Genomic DNA, 20,436 nt, shown 5'->3' on the forward strand with positions numbered 1-20,436 from the left:
ACCCCCGCCCCGCCCCTCCGCGCGCCCCCGCCGCGCACGCGCCTCGCCACGCCCCCGGGGGGAGGACGAGGAGTCCTCCGCGTGACTCGGGGGCGGGGCGACGAGGCTGCCACGTGGTGCAGGGCGGCCAATCACCGCGCCCTACTGCGCCCGGCTCGCCTTCGCCCGGAAGCGGCCCGGGCCGGGCGGGTGAAACCCCGCCCGGAGTTGGGCAAGGCTCGCGCCCGGCACTTCCGGTGCGCGGCGCGGTGCGGCGCGGCGCATGCGCGCGGGGCCCGGCGTCAGCTGATCGAGTGCCGCCGCTGCCGCCGTCGCTGCCGGGGGGACTCGATCGGGCGGATCGGGCGGATCGGGCGCGCCGGGCCGGCCCAGGTGAGGCGCTCAGGCCCTTCCCCCGCCCTCCACCGCTCCCCTCGCTTCTCCCGGGCCGTGTCCGCAGCGTGTCCTCCGCTCCGGTGAAGCGGGGGCTCGGCTCCCGCCGCCCGCCTCGGTCCCTGCCCGGGAGCGGCACTGGGTCCCCGCGGAGCCGCTCCCTGAGGCAGCGCGGCCCCGGCCCTGCGGAGCGGGTGTCGCCGGGCCCCTCGGGCAGCCGACCTTTACGGAGCCGCCGTGTCCCAGCGGGAAGGCGGCCGTGCGCTTCCCGGTGCCGCTGCTCAGGGAGATGGGATCTGCAAGCGAAGCAGCTCCTGAGTGAGAAACCTGCTGAGCGATCTCGCAGACGCCCAGCGAGATACCCCAGGGTTATTCCGGAATGCCTTGTGAAAAAGGGAAGGGGCGACAGTGGCCGGGTTTCAGTGCCGGGTCATCCCACCATCTTGAGTGGGTGGAACTGAGCCTGTCTGTGCCTTGACCGCAGCCCCGCAGAGACGGAGCACCAAGGTTATGGAGCAGGAATGCTCCTGCGGGCTTCTGACTGTAGCCTATCCCTAGCCGAGGAGCCCACCTGTTGTTTTGTGGTTGAATATACTGATGGCACACCAAATGCGGCTCCTATTCCTGTAGACAGTGCAAAAATTCTGGTTTAGGTGAGGTGTTCCAAACGGCACACTTAACATTCACTGAGCAGGCAAGAAAGAAATGATACATGACTGGATGATATTGTGCATGTTACAGTTGGCAGTGACACTGCAGTATGTGACGTGTCGAGATCCATCCACTCAATGCAGTTGCCCAAAGTGATGTACTTTCTTAGGAAGAAATAAAATAAAACCTCTCTTTCTAAGGTTTTACTGGCTTCCCTCAGAGAACTTGCACTCCTTCTGGGCATGAAAGCAATTTGGTGATAGTTTTATTCATTGTAATGCAATACTTCAAAGTACACTGGCTATTTGATCTAGCACGGTATTTCAAATGCTAATACCGCTTGAAGTGGAGAGGGGCTGCACAAGGAGGAAAACCTGCTGATGGACTGCTAGAGGTAATTTACTAACCCACCCCTTGGTAGCACTTCAGCGAGAACATGGCGAATACAAGCTGGCGTTTGGGAGTGGAAGTTTGAGTAGCTGAGGCAGATCCTCAGTATAATTGTAAGTTGCTGTATTTGTGCTGACTTCAACACTGCAGATCTGCAGTAGCTAATGTTTGGCTTTTCTGTGCAGTATTTTTAAAGGCCTTTAAACGACCAGCAAGCATAAATATTTAATTGTATCAACATTTTATTATTTTCTGCTTAAGAGTGTGTGAAGTGAGGTCAGAGTCTACAGGTCTTTAAATTACCAAAAATAACGTGGCTTATTTTTTCTCTGCCTGTTAGTTTCTTATGTGAAGTCTTCTAGAAAAGTTTTATTATTTTATGCGGGAAACAAATTAGTTTTAATTTTGTAATCAGGTGACAAAGTGTGACACTGAGGAATACTAAATCACCACGGGCATCAACTTGAGAGTACAAGGAAGGAGAGATTAAGGCAACAGTGGAAAATGACTGCTGGCATCAGCTGACTGTGCAGATGGGGGTTGAAGTCTTGTGTTGCAATAGTAACATGAGATCTGTTTCCTGTGAATGCACCCTTTTTGTTTTCCAAATCAAGAATTATTTTCTGCAAATAGTGCTAATATTAGGGTGGAGCCATGAACGGTTAGTACTGTTTGCTTAACTTCTAGAGCATTAGATTAAATTTAGCCTTTATTTTTGTCTAAGTATATATTAGCAATTTTATACCAATTAATCCTGACTTAAAGTCTGTGGGCCTCGCTGTGCTTGTGTTATCTAAATTTTTTTCCCAGTATGACTTTGTGGATTTATCTTCCAGACTCACATGGGTGCCTGAACTGCCTGTTGTCATCCAGAGCTGCTACAGACCAGCAGGTTACTAAATGATTTCCCTGAAGAGACATTTAGAGGCACTGCACTTTAACTCTTGTGTTTGGATACCATGATATCTTAAGAGTTACTGAGCCCTGAAAATTCCAGTCGATGGTTTTCCCCTCATGGTTTTAAATTGCATGTTTGTGAGCTAAGGCCATGTTCCTGGTTACTCTTTTAGAAAAAGTAAAGGGGTGGTGTTGACCATAAAATGTTGAATGCTGTTGCTGGCCAAGTAGTAGTTCCCCTTTTTCTTTCTCAATCTTCTTAAAAAAAAACCCTACGAAACACAAGCCATGCAATAACCCACCACTACATTGCCTGAAATAGTTTCTTTCCTCCATACTTGTCTCACTGGTTAAAAAGTGGGGGATTTTAGGCTTGGAAATATTGAGGTGTTGTTGAACAATGGTATCCATATGACTTTTTTTTTAGGCTGGAATTGTACCAAGGAAAACATACCATTTAGTCAACTGGAATATCATGCTCATTCATTCTGACTCAACATCTTAAAACATGTGACTTCTTTAATCTTCCAGCTGGGCAGAGAGAAATAGGGACCTACTTCAGTGGAGGAAGTAGAACGAATCTGAACTTTTAAACCTTTTTTCCCCTTATGGATTACAGTAGTCACCTAAAGGTCCAACATGCAAAACTGGCTTAGACTGGATCTTCTGGTTGTCACTGTTGTACCTTCTTTTATGTTATGAAAAGGTTTTTTGTTCCTCTTTGATGTGTCCACTGCCTTCTCGCCTTTGAGAGTGGACAGCTAAGCTTATACTGAATTCTTGGGTTTGGTCATCTCTCATGGCAGTAAGTTCTACAGTCTCAAAGATACGTTTTGTTTGGTTACTTTATTTCATCTATGTATTTATTTCTCCTATTTCTGCCAAACTCTGAAGTTCAGTGCCTCTGTGCCTTAGAAAGGATGACCATTTGCTGCCAGCTTTCTAGACTTCCATATATTATGTGGCTGCTCTAACAGACTTTGCCTTTAAGGCCTGCCTTTACTGAAATTACTCTGAAAACCTATAAGATGTATATGGCTAAATCCTGAAAGTCTTGGTCTAGCAGACTATCACTTAACCAGATGGCAGAAGATGATCAGTTTTAGGTGAATTTATTTTCTTGCTTCATCAGCTTGACTACTCCTCTGAGTTTGTGTAACAGTGAATTTCAGTGTCACTGCTTACTCTCTTCAGAAATCATTTGTGTGACAGTGATCTCATACGTGCGTGGTGCCTCTGGACCGTTCTATTTTGCCATAGTTATGCTTGCTTACCAGAGTGATTTGTGGTTGTTCATGGAAAAGAGAGGTGGTCTGGATGTCAGCTGTGATGCTGGTCTGCGTTCTGTGCCTTAAGCACGAAGAGCAGTCCTGTTGTGGTTGGGATGTCAAGTGTGAGGAGGAGTGGAAAGGTTATGGGAAAAGCCATTGACTTATAGAGAGAAAACTGTACCTGTATTGGAATAACTTACTATAGCTGGACAAAAACTTTCGGGTATGCAAGTTTCATATAACAGCCTGAATTAACAGCTTTTTAGAAACTGAGCAATGAAACTGCATCTTCCAAGAAGATCAGTTAGTGAGGCAAACCTTCGTCATTGTTACACTGTATCATTACTCCATTTCCCACTATGGAAGTAATAACTGAAAAAGCAGCTGTCCAGAAAAAAAATTGGAATGGTGTTTCTGACTAAATGCAGATAACATTGGTAAGGATGTCTAACAAGGCAATTCTATTATGTGAATTTCCTGTAAATCCTTGAAATTCTGAGGTTTTTGTTATCATGAGATAAATTTGCATCACCACAATATGTGGTTTAACAATGTTAAAATTTAATATGTTGGAGGTGTGCTGGCTGTTCTAAAGAAGCTGTAAATACTTCATTGTATACTTTAATTGAACATAAAATCTCCAAATGTGACTTCACTTGCTTTAAAATATAAAGATGAAGTTTTCCATTACAGGAAAAGTCAACCTCAATGAAATATCCTTTTACTAGAATCCAGTGCCAGTATATATGTTGTGATTCCAACCAGGTGTTTCATTATACCAAAGGTGCTATAAAAGAGTACTTCTCTCTGCTAGGAACATTGGATCTTTCTCAAAGACTTTAATGCAAACTTACTCCTGATTCAGCTCCTCAAAATAGCTGCCAAATACCTTGTATAATAAACTGACGGTTCCACAATATCCTAACTTTAAAGATGATCTGAAAGTTAAATGCAATGATAAAATACTTATTCTAAACTTGTGCTCAGTATTTTATCTGTTACACTTTGGGAAAGAGAGTTGGGCAGTGGTGACACCCGAAGGGGAGCCCCCATGTGTTTTAATGAACCCAAACTATTAGTATGTTTCTGTATGTAAAACTGAGCCTGACTTAAAAATCTAGCAACAGTTGTTTTGTGAAATTGCACACCCTATGTCTGTTGAGGTAAGATCTTCAGTTGTACTGAACTTTCCTAAGGTTTGTTGCTGTAGTTGCTTACAGCTTTGTGTTCTTCTCATTTGAATGTTTCTCATCTTAAAGGTTAGAACTATAAAAAGTATTTCAAGTTACAGTGCCCAATACACCTGAAAGGAGAGTGACTTTTACTTAATAAAAGCAAGGGTGGATTTTAGTTTGGCAGTAATGTTAGGTTAATGAAAATTGCTCATGTGGAGGAAATGACTGAGCATTACACTGAGCAGATGGCTGCAGAACTTTTCAGCCCTAGCAGCTAGATGACAGGATCAGGATAAGAAAAGAAGGTCACTGCAGAACACAGGAATGAATATTGTATTAGTATTCTGTATTATGATTTGGATTTCAGTTGCACTAGATCTTTCTTTTGTGTAGAAGTCTATCAAGCCAAAGACCGGGCAGAAATTGTAGCAGGCTGAAAGGCATGTCAGATATTTCACCATAGTAAAATTGTGAAGCAGTGTAGCAAGTAAGAACTAAGGGGATGATCATCTGTTTCCTCCTCTGGAGAAGCCTTTTGGGTTGAGAGGAAAGAATTGGTGTAGAAAACCCTGTTATAGAAAACAGTAGTTTATAACCAGTCACCTGATGAAGATTTTTTTTTTTTCACATGAACAATGTGATTTTCTCTAGTAACAAGAGTATTTGATTTTATTAAACTAGGGTCTTTAGCAATTCTAGATATAACATGACAGCTGTGTTTGATGTCCGAAGGCCAGTTGCCTACTGAGCTGATCAGATCTTTAGTGGGTCAGAGCAGTTATGCAATGAATGCATTGCCAGCCTTTCTGTCTAGTTTTATTCATGCTCCAAACTTCTTGGTCATGTTTAAACGCAAGTTTGTTCTGGTCCTGTTTTGGGCTAACTGAATCTCCTGGGCCCAGCTAACTGGGCTTCTGAATAAAAGCTTGGGTACTTGAGTAACAGCTTGTGATGGTGGTGTCTTGCATGAACAGACTTCACACCTCACCTTTGTTTTAGGAATATATGCTTTTGTTGTATATATCTATCGAATATACATATATTTTTAATGTGTTTAGCTTGTGTGCAAGGTATGATGTTTGTTTGAAGTGTCAGGCTGGTATGTACTGGCATACCCACAGGTAAGTCCCCACCTGTTTTGAGGAAGGAGACAGTTGGAGCTCGAGATGGACTTAATGAATTCCCTGTCGCGCAGTCTCACTTCGTAGCCATTGCGTGCTGCGATGACAGTGGCACCGTGATTCTCTTCCCTGTCTTTGTTCTTCAGTACACCTGGATTTATGTGTACATGTGCTGAGTAGAGCAAGCCTCATGTGAGAGGAAAGGGGCTTTATAGTGCCCAAGAAACAAGTTGCATGAAAGATGAATTGTCTTGTAGGATTGCAGATGGGTCCACAATATGTAGCTGAGCATCACTTAAGCAGGTTCGTGATCTACCCAGTGCAGAGGGGGCCTCAAAGTGCCCTGTGGCAGCTGGAATAATTAAGTGGATGAATGTCCATATTGTTGAGTTTAGGAAATAATACTTCTAGCTCAGGGCTTATGGCAAGAAGGTTGGTGCAATTAGCTTCACGGTGTGTGTGTTATGAGAGAAGACTGAGCCACATTGTAGTGTCGAGCACAGGAGATGGCTCCTGCCTGGTTCCATAAGAGTGCAGATGACACAGCTGGGAGGTGTTTGATGTAGCAGAGGGCTGTGCTGCTGTACAGAGGGACCCTGACAGACTGCAAAAGTAGGCTGATGGGTATCCCATGAAGTTTGACAAAGGAAAATGCCGAGTCCCGCACCTGGGGCAGAATAACCACAAACCCTACTACAGGCTGGGGATTGACTGACTGACTGACTGACTGACTGACTGCAAAGTGGTTTTGTTGAAAAGGACTAGAGGTCCCCAAGTTGAGCATCAGCTGCCAGTGTGTCCTCATGGCAAAGGCAGCCAGCACTATCCTGGGCTGCATTTGGGAGAATCCTGCCAACAGGTTCTAGGGAGGTGTTTTTTCACCTCGGTTAAGCCCAGTGGAAACCACATCTGGAGCGCTGTGTATGTTTCTGGGTTCTCCAGTAGAAGACGTGGCTTATCGGTGTGGGTCCAGAAGAGGACCACAAGACTGTGAAGCATTTGGAGATAGCAGAAGAGGATGAGAGAGCTGGGATTATGTGGCCTTGGGAAGAGAAGGCTCTGAGGATCTTAGTGTAAAGTATGTAAACACCTAACGGGAGGGAACATAGAGGATAGAGCCAGACTCTTCTCAGTGGTATCTGCTGAAGTGACAAAAAGCAATGGGCACAGACTGAGATACAGGGAGTTCCCTTTAACTGTAAGAAAATACTTTTTACTATAAGGGTATCTGAACACTGGAATGGATTGCCCGGAGAGTTGTGGTGTCTTCATCCTTGGAGGTGATCAAAATCCCTCTGGACATGGCCCTGAGCAACCTATATTAGCTTGCTTTGAGCAGGGTGTTGGAAGTAGACAACTGCCAGAGGTGCCTTTCAACCTCAGCAGTTTTGTTGTTTGGTGACTGAGAAATCTGGAGTAATTTTCCCTGCCGTTTTATAGTAAAATTATAACCCTGCATAGTGTGAAGGAACAGATTTCCTGAGAATACTGTTTGGCTTCCTTTCCCAGTGACCTGTGTTACTGTTCTGGGCGTGCTGGTTTTTTCTGGGACAATATCCCAAATTCTAGATACGGAAATACTGTTGAACTTCTGCATTTGTCTAGTAACTTAGGCGCTGAATTTTTTTTTTTTAGTACTTCCTCTTTAAAATATTATCTGTTGGAGGGGAAGTATAAACCATCCAAATTACAGAAAATCTATGGTAGTGATTACTGTATTATTTATGAGGCCCTTGCAGCAGATCTTCATGCAGCTGGGCACTGGGATTTATGCACTGTGCCAGAGTCTGCTCAGGTGAACACAGTAGATATTGGCAGTCTTGATTCTGAAGCATGACCCAAGTGTGACACTAAGCTGATTGTCCAGTGTGGGTTGTAATCTTTACTATCCTGTAATGTCCAGGCTTTTACTAAGAAAAGGAGGAGGCAGGATTTTCTTTGGGAAACTTTGTTTGGCTACATTTTACTGTGTATGCCTATTAAGCTTGCCTAGAAATTGAATGCAAGGGCTTATATTCTGACTCCCATTTTTCTGCCCTAGGAAGTCAGCATACATTAGTTTGTTTCAGATATAGTAAAATCTATTACCTTAGTTCAAAATTACTCCAGCAGAACGAGTCTTAGCACTGGTGACTTATTAATGGACCGCTGCTGCTTCTGAATTACTGATATTGTGCTGTTTACTACAGTTTTGGTTAGTGTATTTGAGCATTTGTGCCAATTTGAAGTGTTGCTAATCCCAGAACTTGTGCAGATAGATAGTCTTGAGAAGTTATGAAGATTGCAGGGAACTCTTCAGCTCAGACAGCTTCTTGGGGAGAGATCACATAGCTGCTCATGTTCTGTACAGCACACAGGACAGTATCAGTGCCTGTCGATCTCTGAAAGCAGATTCCAGCAGCTGTCACTGGGGGTGGCACATCACTCTGCTGAGGTGCTGGATGTTGTGCAGTTGCATCAGTGCTGCTGCTGGCTAGGGGAAGGGCTTCTTAGCATAAGCCCCACAAGACTCTTGGAGACAATCAATACTGTTCTACGTACTCAGGAAATTAGTATTACTGTGTCTTCAGCGCCTCCCCGTGCAGTCTGTTGTTAACCAGTTATTCTGTTAAGCTCTTCCAGAGCAGGGCACACACTGACATGGCTCTATTACACTGTGGGCTGGCAAGTAAACACATTCCAGCAGAAAGCTTGCATCTCACTTTCAAGGATCTTTGTGTAGTATTATGCACCACTTGGGACATCGGGATTACTGGCTTTGTAGGAGGCCCTTAATGCAAACGCTGAATCCTTTTAATTTCTTCTGCTCGGTCCCGTGCAGTAAGGAGGGCACAGATGGGAGTTCAGCTGGGCTCTAGGTGGCTTGATTTGCTATTGCGGCATTCCTCGGTGCTGGTGGGAGAGAGAGAGAGAGACTGATGACTCATCAAGTCAGGTGGTTATGCCTCTGCTGTGTGGCAGAAATTTCTTTCCCCTCTGCAGCAGGCTTTCTCATCCTTCTATGTAGGGGCACTAGAAGGACAATTATTCTGTAAGTGGTGATGATTAACTGCTGAATTCCTGCTTTTGAATTGGGCCTGTGGATTTTTATTACTCCCTGTTTCTGCAAAAGAAGGTAAGAATCAGTGTTTATGTGATAAAATTGTCATGGATTTTCTTCCTTGCTGCAAAAAGGCTCCTTCTGAAAATCTTACCCGACTCTTAATTTTGAAGAGATCTTTCTGGTAAGGCAGTTTATTGTGTAGATTTTGGGTCTGATGAAATGCTTGAACCAAAACCAAGGAACTGTGGTAGAAAATAGATTTTCCAGCACTGAGAGCAGAGCAGTTACATTTTTGGGGTTACTGTATAGTCAGATTGCTGTGCTGGGGAGAAACCAATGTAGAAAGCTCAGGTTATAGGCACTTTATTATTTAATTATGGCTATAAAATTAGTGTAATAGATCACCTTTAAGTCAGAGGAGGTTCTGCTGCAAGTAATATTTTGATTTCTGATGCTGTTAATCAGAATATGACTGCTAGAGCTTCAGAGCATGTTTAAAATAATTGGTGAACTGTTTTAGACAGGAAAGATTCCTGTATGTAAGTTGTAAAGGATACAAGATGCATCTTTGCTCAGAAGGGAATTAAAATTAAGCTAATATCCTGTGTACACATGCAAGTGGACTTTTGTAGGAGGGAATTGCATATAGTGCCTAATATACAGTGGCAAGAGGCCTCTGAAAGGCCGTAGGAGCTCAGTAGATTTCTAAAATGGCCAGCTACCGTTGCTTCTGGGTTAAGTACATACTGCCTCCATACACTTGATGTTGTGTTTAGCAAATCCTGACATGCTTTAGAGAATTTCATTTTCTCTGAGTACTGGCAATGAAAACATTTAAGGCTCTAGGTACATAAGGCAACATTTTGGCCCTCAAGGACTTCTACATCTAAAATGAAAATCTGTAGTGCTAATACACAAGCACAAGAGAATGATGCAGAGATGAATAACAGCTTTTTTTTTTTCTTCATTTGTTTTTTCACTGTTAAAAGTTGTGTTAAAAGCCCTTTAAAAAGAGGTCAGCTTGACTGGGTGAGCACTGGCTTTGAGTAGACTATACTTTGGAGGTACAGAGGAGGTGAAACAAAGGTGAGGAAGAAATCACATCTTTTACACTTGGAATAATTAATAGGTATGTGTTTAAAAGCAGTTGGTGCAGATGCTAGGCATCTCAACGAAGGGTTTATTGGTGTGTTGCTAGGTGGTCTAGTGGAGGAATCCCCTTCTCTTTTACTTGGCTCCGCCAGCAATTTGGAAAGGTAACTGTAGGAAGGGAGAGAGAGCAGAGCAGCAACAAGAGCAGGAGAGGCAGGTGCTGGCTGTGAGGATGTTGCCACTTAACTGCAGAATGACTATCTGAGGTTTCTGCTTGCCTCCCTGAAAGATAAACAGTCTCCTCAAGAAGGCTTTATTTAGGAAGAAAAGTTAATTTAAATTGAAACTGGCCAGTGTTCTTTCTGATTTTCCTTGCCTTTGTAATCTGACTCTTTCATATGGGACCCTGTCTAATTGCCAGGCAGCATCACTAATTCAGTTATGAGAATTTGATGTCACTCTCTCTTTTTTGTGCTTCTGTAGAAGATTTTGATCGTGGGACTCTAGAGATTGTTCTGTATGGTATGTTGAAGTAAATGTTTTAAGTAGATTTATAAGGACAACTACTTTTTTCAGTATGAACAGTAATTGTGCTTGAGTTTTGCAATGTCTTAGTTGTTCAAAGCAAAAAAGATGAGATAGTTATGTTAGTCTGATCAGAACCAGCTCTTAGCAGCTGCTCAGGATCTGCAGACTGCTTTGTGAGGACCTCCCCTCTGCCATTTGTCAGAGGAGGCTCTTGAGAAAAAAGCAGTGAAATTAAAATTGTCTTCTGGGCCTAAACAACAGGCAGTGTGAAAAATAAACTATGGTTATGGAGAGTAGAGGGATCTGAGGGGTACGTGACTTAGCCTTTGGTCTCAAGACCAGTCTGCTCCAGACTGGTGGTGACTGAGTCATCATCAACTGTTGGAGTGGCTGCTTTGAAACGAATCAGTGGCAGCCATGATACAGAAACCACTCTAGAGAGACATGGAACCTGGAAGAAGCTATTCCTTCAGGCTGAATAAGGGGTTGGAATCGTGGGAAATCTTTTTCTTACAGAGCAGAGCCACTGGTTTAAAATATTTAGATTGGTAAAGAGGCTGAGGGGCAGAGGACTTGTAGTGTAGTATTAAAAAGCTGGAAAACAGTTGTAAGATATTAAGAGTAGCTGAGGTCAGCTACTGCTCCTGAAGAACACAAAAGCGTCCTTTAATGGTGGTGCAAGGGGTGGCAATGTAGTTGTTGTCTTGCTTATTGAACATGGGGCTGTTTTTGCAGCCTGAATATGCCTTTTTATTTGCTGCCTTGCAGAAGATGTGCATTAGATCAAGCTTCTCACAGAGACTGTGAGTGTCAACAGATGCCTCGCACAGTCACGTCCCTGACCTGTGGGCCTGTGCTGGATGGGCCCTGTTGATTAGCACAGAGAGCACTGGGTGCTGGGGCTGCCAGAGCACACCTTTCACTAGGGCTGTGTCCTAAGTGTATCAATCCAGTAGAAATGGGGAGAGAGTGACCTGACAGTTCTCTAATACTAATCAGTTTCCAAGGTAACACAGCATGGTAAGGGCTCACAAAGCAAAACCATTAAATACTCATATCTGCTCCAGAAGCAGGACAGTCCAGCCGTCCATCACAAGATAAACAGGGATGGAGGAAGACTGTATATGAAACAGTGTTTCCCCGTGACAGTTGTTTAGATTCTCCAAACAGGTACTGGCAAAAGATGACAGCCTGTTGTTTAACTGTTGCAAGTTGGGGGTTTTAGTCAAGCACGGTTCTTCTATAATGGTCCATGGGTTTCACTGGGAGCAAAGACTGCATAATACATAGCTGTGAGGCACGCAGAAAGGACTCACCTGTTCGTGTACTGGTGCTTGTGAAAGTGTATGTTTCTTCCTTTGAACACTCTGATTCAGCAGCTGAAGATAGCAAAAATAAAATTTTCACAATCAATATTTGTAGTATGGCTTTTTAGAGAACTGGTGGCAGTAAAGCAGACCCGGAACATTCTCTTGCTCACTCAGAATTGTGGAAAACTCAGGATTTTGAAGGAGGGTAGATGAGATGTGGAAGACAAAAGAGATTTTCTGTTGTTTAAATTACCTATTACCAAGCTTAGAAACAGTGGGCAATGTTGGGGCATATTTGGAGTGCAGCTCTTTCACTCAACAGCAGTTTTTGGAGCATATTATGGAGTGATACTTTACTCCTGTGTTTCTGCAGTAAACAATCTTAGTTCTTTTGTTTGTTTAAATTAGTTACTTTTTAACTTTTTACAGCTTTAAAATCAGTGTGGTTAAGGTGCTTCAGGCTATGAGTTCAGAATTCTTTCAGACTGGAAACAAGGAGAATGCAGAGGGGAGGAAGAGGAGGAACATATTACATATGTGTTCTTCAGAACTGACTCTCATTTTTTCCTTCTGTACAGCTGAACAGGCAAAATGGACTTCTCCAAGCTCCCCAAAATCCGTGATGAGGACAGAGAGGCTTTTGTTGGCTATGTTCATGGAGTCTCAGGACCTGGTAGGTATTATTTTGTAAAGGAAATCATAGATTTTGTTTCATCTAGTGTCTTGTTAATCTTGTTCACTTGAAAGTGGAGAAATATAGTAGAGCTCTGGCTGGTGCTTTTCATCTGTTTTTTGGAGGGGAGGAGCTTTAAGGAGGATCACTGACTTACAGTCTGATAAAACATTAAAAATATGCTAATCAGATGTTACTAATAATCTTTTTTAAAAATGTAATGAGCAGAAACAGGCAGTTGAATAATAGCAACAATAATAAAAAGAAAAGGTAAGCTTTCTGTATGAGGTAAAGCTACTTGCTCAGAAATCTGCAGGCCCAGTGTGTTAACCTTCTCTAAATGGGTGTGAGATATATAGTCTGTTCTTACTAAAATGCAGTTTGCCCCTGTGCTTTCTGAAATATTTAGCCCCTGTCAGTGTCAAGCTGTTTTGTGTTACTGCACCATGGGCTGGAAGAGCTCAGCAAGGAGCTGCAAGAATCAGGGAAGGTGGCAGAGTGTGGTGGTACTGCAGCTGGGAGAAGGAGCACTCTTCCTTCATCTTTATCTGCTTAAATACTCTCTTTAGGGTCTCATGGAAACAGCTTTTGAATATATGCAGACTCTACTGGCTTTTCTGCTCCCTCCTGCATTCTCTTCAAGAGGTGGAGGAAAGAATGAGAATGTGAGAACAGAAGGAATAGCAAGTGGTTTTGTTAATTCAGCTTATTTGGTGATTGAGAAACTCCTTTGGCTTGCATCTATCTGAATAGACACAGGTTCTTTAACTACCAATTCCTTAACTGTAGAAGTGATACTTATAAGCCATTTTAAATTGATACAACTTTCTTTCTCAAGAAGTAGAAAATGTATTTTTGTGTCAATATCTGAATCCTGTGTGCATTACTGAGATCATAATATACAAGACATAATAAATTTTGTTCTAAAGCAACTAGGCCCTCATGTATGACTGCTGAAATCTGACTCAAAGCAGCAGGAAGTTGCAAGCCCAAAACATGCTGTAAAATATTCTACATCTTTGGAAAGTGTCCTAAGATAGACATCACTTTTCTACAAAATAAAAAATAGTGTTTTCTTGAAAACTTTGTTGTCATCTGCATTTAGCAGGTGCCTTGTCTTGATCTATCCATGGAAATAGTTTTTGTCAGCATCCAAATGCTACCAAGGAAAATAGAAGTTTGAGTAACTTGAAAATGCTGGTCCCCAACCACAGATTTATGTAACTACCAGGTATCAGGGGAGTTTTGCCATTTTCCTGTGTGTTTTAGTTTAGCCAGATGGGAATGTGGCCCAGCTCACTGCAAGGGAGAAGTGCCTGTGTAACTGGTCTGTCGAAGTTCACTGCTTCTCTAAGCCCCTCAACATTTGCCATCTGTCAGGACAGATAAGAGAAAGTATGGCATGAATTGTCTGTGAGCTACTACATTCTGATAGTGTCCTCTTACTGTGCTTAAAGAACGTTGTGAAAAGTGCAGGGAAACTTATTCTTTTGACTTTTAAGCTAGAAATACCAGGAGCTGGGGCAGCCTTTTGTGAAATGGAGAACGTGTGTCTGATTTGGGTGAATATCAGGCTTATGCTGTGCAGTTCTTACTGACTTCTGATGAGTAAATCACCTGAACTACCGGAAAAACATTCACCTGTGTGCCTGTCTTTTACAGTGGTCACTGCGTGTAACATGGCAGGTGCTGCTATGTACGAGCTGGTACGAGTAGGACACAGTGAACTAGTCGGGGAGATTATCCGACTGGAAGGTGATTTGGCAACTGTCCAGGTGTATGAAGAAACATGTATCCTTTTCACTGATCCCTCCGAGCGTGCCAGACTGCACAGTCCAGAACACAGTGGTGATTATGGTGATGATAATGAAAAAAGTTGACTGGGACAAGGCCTTGATATTTCAGGTTCCAGCAGGACATCTATTCTGCAGGTTTTTTGTAAATTCTGGTGGTTTTGAGGTAAATCTTACCTTGTGTGGCTGTGTAGCGAAGAGACTTTTTTTTAAAACACTTTTAGGTGGAAAGCTTTATTCTGAAGTGCTCATTGGTAAACTGGTGACTACCTCTTGTCTCTACCTAGAAATTTATCATTTTGGATGGCATCATCTGTTAGCCTTCCATTAATACATGGAACAAGTTTGAATATAGTCTACTCTTAGGTTTCTGATGAGAGGTTCCTGTCATAGGGCTCTCTGAAGTCAACTTGTATTTAATGTCTAGAGTTTTATATAGGTTTCAGATGTTTCTTTTGTATTCTCACAGGGCCTTTTTCCCAGCTGCTGGCCCTTTGCAGAGAAAAGTCCATTGTGCATCTTGGAGGTTAGATAGTGCATAGACCTGACAACTTGATACCAGAGCAGGGCAATAATGCTGGTCTTAGACAAACTCCCTTTAAAACTAGGCTGCTGTCAAACTGGCTGTGCAAGGCTCAAGGTCAAAACAGTTGTGCTCTCTAAACAAATTCTGAAGTAAACAATTACATATTTGGTAACATTATCTGACTTTAATAGTCAAACCTGTTTTCTAGGTTTGAAGACGTAAGAAATGTCTCATGTTTTGTCATCCCACTGCCTGTCACTCCAGTGAACTCATCCATATAGCTGACCTCAACAAATGATTGTAAAGCAGAATATTTGTCACTTCTTTGCCTCTCTGGAGGATGACAAACTTTGTTGCTTTAGCAAATTCAGTGTTTAGTATAAAGCCTACATACTTCTCAAATGGTGATGTGGAACACAGTCAGAAGAGAGGTTTAAGAGTGTGGTGTTGTGCATGTGACACCTTCTGCTCTGTTTCTTTCCCTTGCTCTGGTAGAACTTTTCCTCAGCGAATCTTCAGCTGGTGTCTCTGTAGGAGACCCTGTACTCCGTACTGGGAAGCCCTTATCAGTGGAACTAGGGCCTGGCATTATGGGAGCTATTTTTGATGGTATACAGAGACCTCTCTCGGACATCAGCACTCTTACCAAAAGTATCTATATCCCTAGAGGTGTCAACGTGTCAGCTTTGAGCCGAGATGTCAAATGGGACTTCACACCTTCCAAAAGTCTGCGGGTAAGTTCTGCTGAGCCTGTCTTCCCCTCTTGCTCCTCTACCCCCAGGTCTTAGAGCTGGAGCAGTGTGCTAAGGCTGTGACTGCTGGGAGCTGTGGTTAATGCTTGCAGAAAGGGGTGCTAGGAGGTGGTATGATGTATGAGACTGGATGTGGATCACCAGAACTTACTTGATGTGACTTACCGTGTGTTGCTGCTGCATATGAGAAATTTACAAAGTTTTAATGTATTTCCCAAGCTGTAAAGAAGCTCGTGGAATTGCAGGAAGCATTAGCAGGAGCAGGTGTTACCTGAGCAAAAAGAATGACTGCAGCACACATTTTGCAAATGGTGAAGATAGCCTTAGAGCTGGAAAATATCATGGCCTTAGCCCTTGGTAGCATCTTTTTTTTCAACCCTACAGGTTAGCATACGCTATCCTTTCTCTACTTAGGACATTAAATTGAGAGGCAAAAAAGAAAGGAGGAAAATTCCTTGCATCTGTCAGTAATTGCTATTGCCTGAGTCTTGAAAGGTGCTTGAAGCACCAATAGTGTTGCTAGCAATGTGCTGTTAGAGTAATGAGTTATGTAAATGGACTGCTGTTCTGTAACAAAGCATTTATAAAGGGAGTAATCACAGTGCTAGACTTAATAGCTATAGTATGTTTTATGCTTCTTTGTCAAGATTCTTTTTTAAAACTTATGACTAATAGACCTATTCTGATTTTAGGTTGGCAGCCACATCACTGGTGGAGATATTTATGGTGTGGTGAATGAAAACTCCCTGATCAAACACAAAATCATGCTTCCCCCACGGAACAGGGGTACCGTTACATACATTGCTCCTCCAGGAAACTATGACACTTCAGTAAGTCTCCCGAACAGCAGTTGCTGTTTTATTCCATGTCTGTTTTATGAGGTGGTTGTACTCTTTCTGTTCTGCATGAGGATAACTAGAAAGCGTTTCATGCAACAAGATGTCTGAGTTAATGATCACTTCTGCGACCCTGCCTGGAGAGATTGCACCATTATCTTCTGCAGTTACATTCTATGCCCATGGCTTCCCCATGGCACTTCAGTATGCCATGTTTGTTGACCTCTGTGGGGATCTACAGTATCTTGTGAATATGTAAAATTCAGTTGCTCTTCAAAAGCAAATTTTTAACGTATGCTGCATCTTGTACTGTTTTCCCCTAGTGGTATTGTAAATATGGGAAAGAGGCTTCTCTTGAGAGGGGATGATAGTGTGTTGAGGTTCCAAGAGATCAAAGACCTAGCTGTATGGGGTAGTTGAAATGAGAATTTGTGTGCTGTTCCAGCATGCAGCTGTTTGCCTACTCCAGATGTCTGATGTTCTCTGTTAGGATGTTGTCTTAGAGCTGGAATTTGAAGGTGTGAAGGAGAAGTTCACCATGGTCCAGGTCTGGCCTGTACGTCAAGTCCGTCCTGTTACCGAGAAGTTACCAGCCAATCACCCTTTATTAACTGGCCAACGGGTGCTGGATGCCCTCTTTCCGTGAGTATACCTTTTATTTTCTTCTATGTAGGAAATCTTTCTCCTAGGAGTAAGCAGAGGCAGGAGGAGGCCTTAGAGCCTTTTAGGTATTTTAAGGGCAAACAGACACCAAGCTTTTGCTCTGTGTCACAGCATGATGTCAGAAATATTTAGCTGAATGTTTCATATTTCTGTATTTGGCAGGTGAATCCACTAGTGATAAAAAAAGAAGATTAACCAAATAGTTCTACTGCATTGATCTAGAAAAGAATGGACATGCATGAGCTTAACATAATCATGTCAAATCTGAAGAAAGGCTAGAATTTTCAGGCTTGATACCTCTATTTCAATGCATGAGTAGGATCTCTTTTCATGGTCTTGAGGATGAGTAGTTCCCAATGATTTTGAGGTTGCCACTGATGAAAACCGTTGCACTTAACTAACACAAAATGCTCACTTAAGCAGCTAAGGTGTAAGACTGTAGATTCAGTTACTTTGGTCCAAAAATATCGTGTTGCTTGTTCTTGTAATACACAGCTTAGTACAGTCGTTCGTTTCTTAGCATTTGCATTCTGTTGCTGCTTCCAGCTGTGAAAACTGCTGTGTTTCAAACCCAAAAGTCAAGTTGCACCAGCATAAGTCACATACTTCAAGGACAGTGGGAGAAAAGGATAGTTTATTCCCTCAATTTTTTGCTTTACTGGAATACCTCTGTGCTTCTCACCCAGAACACTGAATGTCACTCCTGTCACTCTGCTTTTAATTTGGGAGTTCTATTAGAAAACAAATTCTAAGATGGAAGAGAGCTGTTTTTGAGTTCCTTGTAAATCAGAATCCTTTTTCTTTACTCAGGTGTGTACAAGGGGGTACAACAGCGATTCCTGGGGCATTTGGTTGTGGAAAGACTGTGATTTCACAGTCTCTCTCAAAGTATTCCAACAGTGATGTCATCATTTATGTAGGCTGTGGAGAACGAGGAAATGAAATGTCTGAAGTACTGAGAGATTTCCCCGAGGTTAGTATGGAGATTTCAAGGAGAGTAAACCTTCTTGGGAAGACTTGCTACTGGACTTGTGTTGTAACTGAATAAAATATGTTATTGGTAAAGTGACTTGAAAAAGATCATCTTACCTGTCTTGAAACCCTGGCAGAAATCCTACCTGTTACTGTATGTGAGGGAACTTGTTGCATCACAGTCATCTAAAAATAGGAGAGAAAAGCCAGATAGTGTGAACTACTGGGTTGAAACTTCACTGTCAGAAATAAGGAGTAAGAGACTTGGGTGTGTTGGTTGATTACAAGGTGGGAAAGTCAATCTGAGGTGGCCATGAAGAATGTAAATCCCAGGGGATTCATAAGTGGAATTCTACACAAATGTGAGGATATACGTTCTGTTGTTCAAGTGCTTGTGAGGCTTCATTGGGGTTATAAAGGCAACAAAAAATTAACAAAAAAACTTACTACTGTTACAGTTTGGTTTTTTTCTTTGCTTGTGTTTTAGTTAACAATGGAAGTCGATGGCAAGGTAGAAAGCATCATGAAGAGAACAGCTCTGGTGGCAAATACTTCCAACATGCCTGTGGCTGCCAGAGAAGCCTCCATCTATACTGGTAAGATTTACAGGAGGATGAAAAAGGCTATGTGTATAGAGCAAGCTATCATGCCTCTAGTATTTTCAGTTCCCAAGATGGCCAGTATCAGGAAACCTGCTTAGTTTCAGAAGTCAAGCCTTTCAGACCTTGCCTGCACAAAGTTTTATTATCTTAATTGAGTCTGGCTTGCTTGCACGTGATATTTCCATTTCCAAATATCGAGCAAATTTTTTTTATAAGGTGAACTTACTACAGCAGCTTCTATAGTTTTTCTCCATGTGTTAATTCTGTAACCTTTTGTTTGTGACTAGCTTTTTGCTGACAAGTACAGCCACTTAATGGGCAGGAATAGTACTCTCTGAGTTTGCAAGTTAGTTGTCTTTCCTTTGCAACCTCTTAGAGGTTTTTTTAAAATTCTTTTATGCAAACAGTTGTCAGATAATTAAGGTAAAACATGACCTTTTCTCACTGTTGTGTTCTACTAGTTTGAAAGGGAAGGAGACATTTTACAGAAAGAAGAGTCTTTGTTCATGGTTTCAATGAGGCAAAGAGTAGCATCCATGACATCGCTGTGTCTCTTCAAAGAAATACATGGGAATGAGAGATGAGTCAGAGTGGTTCATAAACAAAAATGGGGAGAGTGAGAAGAAATGAACAGTAGCAACAGAAAGACAGCAGGGATGTGATCAAGTGGGAAGAAAGAGTAACTTTCGTTATCTGTTTCCATCAAAATGTAAACTCAAATAATTTGGCTTATTTGCATCTTACTGACGACATGCAAGCATAGAATTCCTTTCTGAACTGTATCCTGCAGCACATGTTGTCTTTGTTCCAGGAATCACCCTGTCAGAGTATTTCCGGGACATGGGCTACCATGTCAGTATGATGGCAGACTCCACTTCCCGATGGGCTGAGGCCCTGAGAGAAATTTCAGGGCGATTGGCTGAAATGCCAGCTGGTGAGTAGTCTTTCCTCAGTCTAGTCTTGTAAATGCAATGCTTTAAACTCTGAGCCCTTGACTCAATTCCTGTGTGTTGGTGTTTGCAGACAGTGGTTATCCAGCCTACCTTGGTGCCCGTCTAGCTTCTTTCTATGAGCGAGCTGGCAGAGTGAAGTGTCTGGGAAATCCTGAAAGGGAAGGCAGCGTCAGCATTGTTGGAGCGTGAGTGTTGCATTGCTTTGCCTTTCTGTTGGTGGCAGTTCGTGTTTCTGTATGTCAGAGTACCTGTTTTTCAGACAGAAAGGCTTTGTTCTGTGCAGCTGCAGAACTTAAAAATATGGGAATGAGTAGGTAGATACTTAGTCTCTCTTCACCCAGAACTGGTGATAAATTGTGCGTGGGAGCAGAAGGAATGAATGTGGACAGGTAGTTCTTCACGGTGTGGAATCACAGTCACTCGCAGCAATTGGAGCAAATGGCGCAGGGAAGAATGTCATTAGAGCTGTCTCTGAAAAGAATGTCAAACCATGCTCAGAGCTGGAAAGAAGGGGCAGTTAGAGCAGCAGTGTGTGCACTTGGGGGCATAATGAATCGTGATTCTCTTGCTCAAATAGAGTAGAATTACATGGAGCAGCATATTTCAGGCTGTGATGGGCTGTGAAAAGAATTTGGTCCCCAGGCATTCTCCTAGGGGTTACTGGTTTGTATATCCTATGATGGGCAAAGTGAATTTCCCATGTTTTCAGAAGAGCCTCTGGAAGAACACCTGGAGTCCATTCTTTTCTCTGCCTAGTTCTGCTGTCCAGAATATATGTTACCCAGGGGCACTGTGCTTTTGAGATTGGAAGATTTT

The 20,436-nt window shown here is 42.7% G+C and overlaps 1 protein-coding gene across 2 annotated transcripts in view; it reads left to right on the top strand.

Annotated features, from left to right (window-relative positions):
* The first annotated feature begins 275 nt into the window (after nt 1–275).
* ATP6V1A (ATPase H+ transporting V1 subunit A) overlaps nt 276–20,436 on the top strand; it is a 28,683-nt gene continuing 8,522 nt past the window's right edge. The window contains exons 1-10 of one of the 2 annotated variants that reach the window (XM_050333896.1): nt 276–372; nt 12,429–12,523; nt 14,186–14,314; nt 15,362–15,576; nt 16,287–16,424; nt 16,921–17,072; nt 17,904–18,066; nt 18,553–18,661; nt 19,479–19,601; nt 19,691–19,805. In XM_050333896.1, the coding sequence (XP_050189853.1) occupies nt 12,442–12,523; nt 14,186–14,314; nt 15,362–15,576; nt 16,287–16,424; nt 16,921–17,072; nt 17,904–18,066; nt 18,553–18,661; nt 19,479–19,601; nt 19,691–19,805 (1,226 nt within the window). In that variant the 5' untranslated portion in view covers nt 276–372; nt 12,429–12,441. Of the gene's footprint in view, nt 373–8,815; nt 8,993–12,428; nt 12,524–14,185; nt 14,315–15,361; nt 15,577–16,286; nt 16,425–16,920; nt 17,073–17,903; nt 18,067–18,552; nt 18,662–19,478; nt 19,602–19,690; nt 19,806–20,436 lie in introns of those variants that run through there. The other variant, XM_050333895.1, reaches the window with a different exon arrangement.

The sequence above is a fragment of the Myiozetetes cayanensis genome, unplaced genomic scaffold (genome assembly GCF_022539395.1).
Source record: "Myiozetetes cayanensis isolate MyiCay16 unplaced genomic scaffold, myiCay2020 scf5-8, whole genome shotgun sequence".
Lineage (NCBI taxonomy): Eukaryota > Metazoa > Chordata > Aves > Passeriformes > Tyrannidae > Myiozetetes > Myiozetetes cayanensis.